General features: G+C 42.3%; 1 protein-coding gene across 1 annotated transcript in view; it reads right to left on the reverse strand.

Annotated features, from left to right (window-relative positions):
• The window catches only part of astn2 (astrotactin 2), a gene marked incomplete at both ends in the record, with an annotated part of 218560 nt that overhangs the window by 47016 nt on the left and 159833 nt on the right, over nucleotides 1–11711 (reverse strand). The window contains 3 exons of the mRNA XM_079288873.1: nucleotides 105–284; nucleotides 466–570; nucleotides 1722–1846. Of these exons, the coding sequence (XP_079144999.1) occupies nucleotides 105–284; nucleotides 466–570; nucleotides 1722–1846 (410 nt within the window). The remainder of the gene's footprint in view (nucleotides 1–104; nucleotides 285–465; nucleotides 571–1721; nucleotides 1847–11711) is intronic.

Here is an 11711-nt window from a genome sequence, read left to right on the forward strand (position 1 = left end):
TATATATATATAGAATGTGAGGGTGGCATCTCTAATAACCCCGATATAATTCAGCCTCAATGTGATTTTGGCCTTCCTTCCTGTCTGTCTGTCAGCACACTCACCTTTCTGGTACTGCAGCCAGAGCTGCTGCTGGGCCTTCTTGCTGGGGAAGTAGATGCTGCAGCTGAGCTCGGAGCCGTACAGGGCCTCGGATACATAGTGGCTGCCATATTGCTGGAGAAAAGCCAGCAGCTCCTCGCGTGTGCTCTCCGCTGACAGTGTCTTCAGCACCTTAGAAAAGCCTGCCAGATCAAGAAGGAAATGGGGGATTTTGTATCCAGACGGATCCGTTAGATATGTAGATGTGCAATTAATCAGGGCGCAGACAGATACACAAATAATGACGAATTATTCATGTTACATTTAACGTGTGGTGCTTTAAATAATTTGACCATCTGATTTCTTAACATGACAAACACTGACCTGTGGATAAGGTGATGGAGCTGAGCTTGACTTTGTACAGGTTGCTCCGCACTCTCCACTGTTGAACCATAGGATAGCCCGCTGCCTCACTAAACTGGGCATCCCCTAAGAAAGAGGGAAAAAAGGGAAACAAGGAGATTGAATTCAGGCGAGATGAAAGAAAGACAAGTAACACAGCAATTTAAAACAAATTCCAAAACTCAGATTCATAAAAAAAGACGCTGAAATTCAAAACAAATGAACACATGAATAAAATCCATCATGTCATTTGAACCATTTATTGCAGATCTGTTGCTGTCCATTATTGACATAACATCATTTGTTATCACAGCCCATATCCCAGCTGCTCCCGGACCAATGGCAGATATATAGTGCAACCTGAACTCCAATTGGATTGCTGGCATTTAGAAGAGGGAGCAATCTTGACTTTCTCTGCAATTCAATTATTAAACTTTCACACCGGTTTAGAACCAAAGCCGCAAAAGTGAAGCGCGAGGGAGAAAAAAAAAATAAACTGCTTATGGGAACCTTGATCCTGTGCCTCTGGAAAACGTTTTACACCTGAGACATTCATGCACTGTGAAGAAAAAGGCCAATTTAGTTTAAATGCGTGTGTGTGTGTGTGTGTGTGTGTGTGTGTATGTGTGTGTGTGTGTGTGTGTGTGTGTGTGTGTGTGTGTGTGGGGGAGTCCAATTCTGGTGAAAGCCGAACCAAAGTAAAAATCTCAGGGGTCAATGTGGATCAAATGCCAATTTTGCTAATGGAGGGATTAGGGAGCAGAGGTGCAGGTGCAGGTTTGAAGCCAAGCGACTCTGTTCCCCCACAAAATGGGGTGGAACAGTCAAGGAAAGGATAAAAGGATGAAACGCGATTGAAGTGTTTCGAGTTTAGAAGGTCCAGTACACGTGTGTGTGTGTGTGTGTGTATAATACTTTGTTTATGAAAGCATTTTGAGATGGGGTTTAAGGTTTAACACAATACTCAAGGACAAGCCGACATCTTTGTAAATCATCTTGCACTCTGGATTTCACAAAATTCAAAGTTAAAATGTCTCATGACCAAGATATTTCGAGGGTATTTCACAGAAAAATATTTTTTTAACACGCTGCTATGTTTTTCTCTTATTTAGGGAGTCATATTGGCTCTAGTCAGGTCAGAATTCATTTAGTGAGCGACCATGAATGGATCATAGAGGGATAATAGCGCAGACAAGAAAAAAAAGGCTCTATCCCCAAACACACACACACCCCCTCACCTGAGAGGAGCTGCAGGTTGGGCAGCGGCTCGGACAACACCCCCCGGCATTGCTCCTCTACCGGTAAGGGGATGACCATGAGACCATCCGCCAGTTGGGGAAAGTCCTTGATGAAGTTGTTGTCCCTGGGAAAGACAGACGTGAGAAAGTGCAAACATTTAGCGCCTTAAAACTGGAGGTAATGGTTTACTTTACAATTGAATCATTTAATATTAACCAGGTTATCGTGTGGTAGTTTGTGGTACATCAATAATTGCCAAGTATTTACAAGGATACTGTCCAGCAACAGTTTGTACCAAAAAGTTACCAAACAATCACAACAACCTTTACTTTATCTCAAGGTTGTATTTGATAGTCAGCGGTGCAGCTATACACATTCTAATCTCCATGAAAACAACTCAACAACAATACATATCTACAATCCCAACATGTTCCAGTTGTGCAGCTTCTGGCCTCCTGAATCATTCAGAGACATGGATTTATTTGGAGGATTTCTATCCACACAAGTTTTTTTTTTCTGTGAGATTGTTTCATGTGCTGATATTTCTTGGTTGGAATGAAGGCGCTTGACTTATCGGTTGCTCACCATTATCGGGAAAATATTTAAACACAGATCAAAACAGATGCTTTCATGACGTCACTGCAATTTGTTCCATCCACGAGTGACATAATTAAAGATTTCCTCACTGTTTGTGTAAACATCAATAAACATGGGTACAAAGCCAACACTTGTGAGGGTGTGTGTGTGTGTGTGTGTACGATGGTTGGTGGACAAATACATAAAACAGTTGTGTCCCTCAATCTGAGGGCAGAATGGACAGCTGCAGGCGAAGATAAGACGGACCCCCCTGGAATCTCTTCCTTTCTCTCAGCTGGAGACGGTAAGAACAACAATAAAATGGTAATGTGAAAGGAAGTGTGAGGGAAGGGTAGAAGAGCCACATACTGTCTCTCTACAGGGAGAGGTAACAAAGAAAGCACATGCACACGGAGTTAATACATTTGAAATTGTGATATGAACATTTTTTTCCAGCCTTTTTTTCCTTCTCCCATTTGTACTGCATGCTGTATCACAGTGCACAAATATATATCTTGCAAAATAAATACCGGTAGTCTTACAAGTAGAGAGATTGTGAACGCTCCGCTCCGTTTTTCTTCGGTAGATGGACCGTTCTGGTTGAACCAAAGCAGTTCCTGTCAAAAAAAGCAGAGTTGCCTCGCTGCATTCTAAGAGCACGGCAAGCAGCTGCAGCCTATTTCCCATAATCCACTTTTATGGGACCGAGTCTCAGAGCGCAGACCTCGTGCCACAGAGACTCTCCTCGATATGATTATTTTTCATCCCGTTCCTCTTTTTCTTTTCTCTCTCTCTCTCTTTTCCATCTTCTAACCACAAAGCCTGTTAGGCGCAATGCCAGCCTTAGTGTTACAATGCCAGGGTTGACTCAAGGGTAGAGGATGAGAGGAGAGAGGAAGCGAAGAGGTGCTGTAAAAAGATTACCTTGGCTTATGCTCGCAGAAAACATATTGATTGCTGAATTAAATCAGCCAGCTTCACGCTGAGGCTCAGAGAACCACTGGAGGAGCGTCGACCGAGGAGATATGTAGCTTTATGGATTTTTCAAGCCCAGATGTGGACCGTCCTTGACAATCTACAAGGAGCTCCTTTTCTCCTTCTTCTCCTTTCAGTCACATTTTAGGGTTGAAAAAAAACACAATTCAAGAGAGTGATGTATCTCATACTTCACTGTGGTGTTGCTCAAAAACAAAATGTGCCCTATTTGAAAGATACAAGAGTGTTAAGACGATAGTGCCTGAGTAGACATCAAATCGTTAAATGCCATCAACCTTCTCCTCCTCCTTCTTTTACCCTTGAGGGAAAACACAGGTTAAGTGGCGAGACAGCAAATTGAGAAGAGTCAAGATGTCAATGCTGAAGATTCCTGTTGATGTGGTTCCTGTGAGACCACAGTCCTTTGTGTGTTTGTGTGTATACTGTGTGTGCGTATGCGGCAGGAAGTGAGTTTGAAGCATCTACTCTGCTGACAGCTCATTGGAAGAGGAGACATTTATCCATATCAATGCAACCCAAACATTGCAATGTGGTTTGTGAGCCAGGTGTGTGTCTTTCAAGAAAGATCATCTCAATCTTATACAATTGGTAACAATATGGTTCAGCTGTTAGCCGGCCATTGCTACTTTATCTCACCACGGGACGAGACCGACTTGTTTTCATGAGCTTCAGCTTAACGAGCAGCAAACCTGACAGACGTAGAACTTCCTCAAGGCAGACTTTATTAACACAGGTGCAACTAATAACATTTATAGTGACTGGATTTGCTTCAGGGACATAGTAATGCGTGTGCTAACCCAACGATATTAAGACTTAAATGGAATAGAGCCTTTATTTACACCTATGCTTTTCCTGGAAGCAGAAGTCAAAATGTCTGCTGTGAGTGACAGTCTATAGAAGACCAGCCATGAGTGAAACCAGTACTCATTCTCACCACAGGAAGCTTAAGTGCACTACCCATGGTCGAAATAGGACTAAAAGCATTTTTATTTTCCCTAATGGCAGATTCTAATTAATTCTCAGCCAAAAGAAATACATGACAGTCATTTTACATAACTTACTAACACACGATGTACACACACACAAAAACTCACCTGTTTTCATCGATGCAAAAAGGTTAAAATCTTGAAGCTTATTTTCACCTGGTAAAAGCTGGTTTTTGAAAATGGATGGCCTACATTTGTCCTCTCACGAGCCTCTCTGGGCTCCCGTAGTTCACCCTCAACTTGCAGTGTGTTTCTACCGGTAGACCTTTACAGAGAAAGGCATGATGGCTGAATTCCTCTGGGCTGGGATTGTGGATATAATAACGTTAAATAAATAGAAAGACTTTCTCGGGAACGCACGCTTATTCGCTTTCTGACGGAGACTTAGATGAGACGGTGGAAACCAGACTCATGCCAGCTGCTGGGTAGACTGGAAACAGCGGGAACGCCGTTGTTTAATGCGTACATTGTGTTTATGTGTAAAGAAAACATGATTATCATTTTGTTTGATTCTATTAAACTGTGGGCTTTGTCATCTGTTCAAGCTCTCATGAGCCGCTCAGGCCAGAGATGTGCGTCATACTCGCACTAATGAGGATGAACACAGGTGGCTGGAATTCATTGATGGCAATTACACTTTATCCAGGACTTCATTTGCATCATTTAAGAAAAAAACAATGTTTGAGACAGGATTAGCTTTTCTATATTAATATCTACTCCTGGATACATCTATAGTCTTTCAAGGTACTGTACCCAGCCCATTAATTGACACACCTACACAGCCTTACCACACTTAACAACCTTCTGTGCACCAGCCCACATGTGAGCCCGGACTCGCTGGGGCAATGCTAGCAAACTTGTGTATTTACTCATGTTTCATTCAGGACCCATGTGTGCTCATTACGGGCAGTGGACACTGGGCTCCCTCCTGGCCAGACAGGGCTCCAATCCTACTTGAGTGGCAAAGCCTTCGCCATTTGAATAACAATCTCCAAAACACAAGACTTACAAGTTGTATCTGGTAAGACCAGTTCATGCACATATATTTAAGCTCCGACTCTCATTCTTTCTCCTCTCCTCCTTTCTCTCTCTCCATGTCTCTTCCTGCCTTCTGTATGTTATATTCCAATTCAACCAGTGTCAAGACATATCTGATTATTAAAGCGTGACGTGGCTCATGCCTCACATGGAAGTCATTTTTCTTTTTCTGTGTGTGTGCGCCAGCCAGTCGTCAATGTCAGTATTTCTCTCATAATAGAGTGTTGCAATTGTTCCCTGCTTGTTGAGCCTTGTCCTCAGCGGTAACTCGTTTGCATTTGCTCTCTGCCTCCATTCTTCCTGCCGTCTCGTTCACTCTTTCAGCAACACCTGCTCTGTCCTCCCCAATCGCAGGCATTCGGGCGCAGATAAGAGCCATCTACAAGTCAGTTTAGAATAATGTTTTTGTGTCTCTGTGTTCGTTTCAGCCTGTATCTGTCCATCTGAGTTTATAATAGGCATGAGGGATATCTACAAGTCACCTAATTTCAAATCCCTGTGTGTCTGTATGTGTGTGTGTAGGAGATAGAGAGAAAGAGCATGTGCTCACGCAGAGTTTGAGTGAGTATATCTATCTGAGTTTGTGACTGTTTAACTGATATTGAGTGGTACTTATCTAAACATTGTCTGAGGTAATTGGCTCTTGTGCTGTTTTGTCCGTGTAGGAACCTCATCCTCACATCGCAGCACTGATAGGAAACATGAAACCATACTCACTCCATTCAGCCTCTCTCAGTTCATTATCTACAACCTCAAGACTCAACTGCTGCTTTTCCATCATGGCTTCTATTGGAAAACCACATCCGCCACTGATCGCCTTCATTCTTTCCCTGTCGCATTTTCCGACATGTCGTTTAAAGATTGAGATTCATCTGCCAAAGAGGAGGCTAAACAAACATAGCAATAACTAAAGACCAGATCACACCAGCCGCGACGCCAAATGTAAAAGTGTATGAACTTTGTCAGTTCCTGCCCCCTTGCTCGGACCCTACCCATCTTCAACCACGGCCTTCATTTGATCTAATAGTTTGGTGATGACAAAGTATTACCACAGACATAAAAACACCTGGTATGGTATTCAAAGCCACCTCTGTGGTAGTTTCCCCGATAGCAGGTGTGTCCAGGATCACATTTTCTAGCTTTCGGTTGAACAAGCTGTAACCAATTAGAGGGCCCAGACTCATTGTAGGCCTACTCTACAGGTTTGAAACACACTTTGAAATTCAGAAAAACAATTTTACAAACAATTGTTGGGCTTCTAACCAGAGATGACTGTACGTCCTGGCTTCGAACAGCTCCCCAAACAATGAGGAACCCGAACTGTTTCAGCAAACTGTAAGCCATGCAGGATGCTCTTTTCCACTAATTTAGAGGCTGCCTTGGTGGACTGATGCAAGCACGAACAAAGAATCCCTTATTCCCAGAGGATACAAGTATTGAATACACATACAAATCCTTGGTGCCAAGCTTACAAAGGCTATATTCTGATTATCAGAGTTGCTGTTCTGGCTCAGCTGCTAATTGAGCATGTGGAACCTGAGGTCAAGGCTGAATAAGGAAGCAGCTCTTCAGAAAGTAAAAGACATACAGTTTACCGTCCAGCTGCATTCAACTGGATTCATGTGTAATGCCTCATGAAATGTGCCGTTAAGATGCATTGCGATGAGTACCAAATCTCAACAATAAACAAGTTAAATATTCTTGAAAATGACTGTAAAAAACTTGAGCAGAACCTCGACAGAACAATACATTAAGTTATGCAATGTCAAAATGAAGAAAATGTAATGTTTGAGTTGAGGTTAGGCAACTTGAGTTAACACTTAGGTTAAAGCAATCAGAATGATGAGGTTTTATATTAAAAAAAACACGATTGATAACGTGCGAAATGTACTGTAAATATGAGTTGGTAATTGTGAACCAAGTTTGGTGGAATTGAAGGCCAAACATATTTCCCCATCCAAATTTTAATGTCAGTCTATTACTTTTTAATAGTCTTGCTCCGTTTAGACGGAACTGCATCCTCCCGCACTTTAATGACCACTTACAGAATAACACTGGCGTGCAGAAGTTATGACACTGTGAGCGTGTGTGAAATCAAAGATTCTGCACTTTCTGTAATGAGGAATAAATAAACAACTGAATAGTAGGAAAAGGAGAACAATCACAGCCCATACTCTGAACCACTAGAGGCTGCTCTCTCTCTGTGCCAAACGGAGACGAATGGCATCAGGATCAGTCCAGAAACATCAATGTTTCTGTGTCTTGATGTTCCCTCGTCGGACTCAAAAGCAAAAATAAAATCAGTTAATAAACAGGTACGCACATAATAATCATATTACACAGTACCCACCACACATTAGCTGTTGTGTTTGTGTGACAGATGCAGTGTTTGGGCACAGAGCTGGAGCTGTGCGGGAGTATGTAAACTGTCTGACAACATCATATATTTAAAATTGATTGCAAAGGGTTACAGTCAGCTGCTGCGTTACACCTCAAAAGATTCAATTATCAGTTCCCCTTAATAAGGCATACCACCTCTGGTTGTATCTACTCATATAGACGGCTTGTAGTACTTTAACAATCTCTTCGGTTATCGGTCTGACGACCATTGAGCCTCTGGGGGAAACGGACAACATTTCTGGGGTTCGGCGGATTTCCGGATCAAGGCTTTCTCTTCCTTGCGCCAATTATTGTTTACGGTCCGATCAGCAACTTGAGAAGCAAGACTGGAGTCGGATTTGAGAGACGGAATCGACTTTGTTTCACAAGTAGCCAGTTTCTACAAGCTCATTGTAAGAGTTGGTTATCATGGACTGAACTATACGTAATACTTATGCACTTAGATGTTTCAAATTGAGAGATTTGGTTTGAGCTTGCATCATTAATGTATAAAGACACACGATAATGAGTCAGTAATGCAGGATGAGTTTTGTAGGACTACAGAACAAGATTAGAACAAATACAAACAAAACTGTTCAGTTAAGATTTTGTCATTGTTGTATTTATTTCAGTTTTATCATCTTTCTGTGGATGTTCGCTACACCAAATCCGGGAACCTTATTACTTCAGAAACAGTTGTCCTCGTCACCTGTTGTGGATAGTCTTTGATGGAACTACACAGAACAAGTGGTTCTTGTGGAAAAACTGTCTGAAATGACCAATTTCAAATGTAAGAAATTCACATTCATTATGAAATGAATGGATCTGAATTACACTACGCCGTAGAATCTCTGACCTGAACATTTATCATGTCCTCTCACATTATCAATCAATCCAGCTGGTCATTTAAAAATGTTGCCACACGTCCCCTTGAGAAACTGACCACTAATTTGTTTGACTGCACAATCAAAGATTTATGAGCCCGGAGTATGTGGCCCATCCAATTGCATGTAATATGCTTAATAGCTGTAATATCTGTTATTTGAATAAACACTTGGTGCGAGTCTGATGAGTCATAACAAAGATAAAGCACCCGATGTCACCCAGGGGCACAGGCCCCAGATGAAGAATTAAAGAGTTATTAAAGGACAGCATCGGAAAACCGGCTAATTCGTCGCGCAATAAAACAATCAGAGATGTTTACCTTGAGACTCGTGTTACAGTCTCTCATTATAGCTGCAGGTTGATGAATGATTCCACTGAGAGGAGGAGATGTGGTGACTCTTCATGGCCACTATTGATTAGGCTTGGGAGGCAGAGGCTGTCAATGAAACAGCCTCTGATGGAGAGTACATTTGGTGTCCTCTGTACAGAATATTGTGTGCATGTGCATTTGTATTCTTTGGTGCGATTCACTGTAGACAGCTGACTAATTTATAAGGAGCGGAATTCTGCCAGGCCAATCTAAATCAGCGGTCATTAATGTCATCCCTGTCAGATATACTATAGTACAGCATCTTTCACACAAAATCTTATTTAGTCACAACTAATTTGGATGTAAAATGTGTCTGGGTGCAGGGATACCGAGACACGCTGAGTGGGATGATATGAAAATTGTTTCTTGTTCTACAATATTACATGACTCATTGTTTTTGTCACTCTGTCCCCTTAACACACACACACACACACACACACACAAACCACTCAACCTCACTTTTATTCCCCTGGGTCATGCACACAGCTGAAATACAACAGGAGTGTGCATAGATGTGTTTTTTTGTACCTTCATATCTCTGTTGGCCTGAGGAAATTGTGGAAATTAACTTGGTGGCCGGAAGCATGACCATAGAGATGAAGCTTGGCAATGCAGAGTGAGGGGGCATGCAGGCCAGCTAGTTGCAGAACTGATTACAGCCATTGCTTTTCTAATTTTGAATACTCCTCTTGCACTTTCTCACTTTATCTAAACCATTTGTGTCCGTTGTGACAAACTCCTCGCTCTCTCTCTCCCTCTCTTTTCCATTTCCTCCCTCTCTCTACGTCTCCCTCAATTTCTTCTTCGTTCACACACAGACACCACAGTGTTACGAGGCGCCTCTTACCAGCAGTTAAAACCTCTATCCCTGACACACTCGCATGCCATCACACTGACAGCAGAGCAGCACTTTCGTGAACTTGACGGAGGACAACAGACTACAACCGGGGGTTGTCTTTCCGTACTTGGCGCAACAATCGAGAGGCAGAGCAGTTGGACCCATCTTCTATTTCAACTGTGAAATTCACAAATGGGAGTCTTTGCCCCAACAACTAAAGCACAAAACAGGAACTAGCTCTGAGACTTGACAGCAGGCCGTGATCCGTTTACTCGTATGGCTGTACTTACGCAAGTGTGTGGGTGTGTATCTTTGTATACAGGCTGTGTACATCCATCACTAAAGCCAACATCCTTCAACTGCCAAAAGAACGACACCTTTTATCAAGGCCTGGTGTATTTGCTGCCTTCTTGATACATAAGAGATATGTTTAAGGAGTCTCATCACACGTTTTTCTCAGTATTATCATCTGGTATTTGATCAGCAGTAATGGGCCAAGACAGCGTGGCAGTCTTTGTATTCTTCCCTTTTTACAGTGGAATTACAGAGTGATATGACTGACATGAAGGCACAATTAAATGTCATTATGTTATCTGGTATTCTGTCTATCAATGTGATATGACTAACTGAAGTAGAGCTGTTTTTGGAGTCCAATCTTTAAAAGCAGTCTTTGAAAAATCACAAAACAGAGGTGGTAATTAACTGCTTTATAGTTTGGCCTCGCAGAGGTGAGTGTGGGCGAATCCTCTGTGTAGCAAACTTCATACAGTTGACAAATGGCTTGAAGCTGGCAAACTGTTTATGAATTTCTGCTGTGAATAATTGATGAATGGTAACTTTACAGCGCAGGGCATAGTGATAGGGAGAGGAGGATGCGGAAGGGGAAGAGTTAAGACAGATAGTCCAGAGGGGATACAACATTACAAGTGCTGCCACCCTGCAGTTCCCTGCTGCAGCGGTACTTCATTAATCAATACTAAAAACATCTCGCCACTAATTCAGGGTTTAGCCCTGGTCCACAAATTACTCCATGTGGTTTGCTTTCAGTGAAAGAGGGAGGCGGCTGAAGCCGTGTTGGAGGACTGGCATAGTTCGCGACCCCCTGTGATGCAACTCCATCTCATTCTTATGCTGAGGGTTTAATGCTTTATCCTGCATATTCTCATTTTTCACCCTCCAGTCTACTATTGATTCACTGGCTGCTGCACACGCAAGTGAATTTATCAGTCTAGCACTAATGCACAATGGCATCACCAGCTCAACTAATTAAATACACAAAATAATTGTCCTTGTTGCTGGTTGCTCCTAAAGTGTACTTTATGTGAAATATAAATTGTGAACCTCATAAGGTAAAGGTTGGCTTGAGAGAGATACATTGAGTGTCAAGTTGTCTGTGTAATGGTCTCTAAGTCTGTAGGTGGAGAAATGAAGAGGCTGTTTAATCAATAACAGACACACTTTCATTTGAATGATGAATTCGCCCTTTAGTTGAACAGCAATGGCTTCAGAACAAGCTTGGTCATGAACGAGGCCATCTATCGGTCTTCTTTTACAAGTTGGAATCAGGATCCTCGCCTTGTCTTATTATTAAAATGTCTACAACATGTACTGAAACAAATGTAATGAAGCAACACATGGCAATGGAAATAATTCAGATATGTGTACTTCAGTGCACGTGAGTCTCTCTGTTGTGCCCCACTGGCTGAGCTAATGGCCGCCGCTCATATGGCGGTTATCGCTGATGATCTGCCATACGTACAAAACGGAATGAAACGTTGTTGAAGCCTGAACTCTACTTAAAGCTGTTCATATGCATTGCATCCATTCACTCCTCGGCATTGATTAACAACATCTATGTGCAATATCTGACGACTGCCTCACAGTCCAGCATGCTTAAAATGCACCTCTCTCTCTCTCTCTC

The sequence above is a fragment of the Melanostigma gelatinosum genome (assembly GCF_949748355.1).
Source record: "Melanostigma gelatinosum genome assembly, chromosome: 18".
Taxonomy (NCBI): Eukaryota; Metazoa; Chordata; class Actinopteri; order Perciformes; family Zoarcidae; genus Melanostigma; species Melanostigma gelatinosum.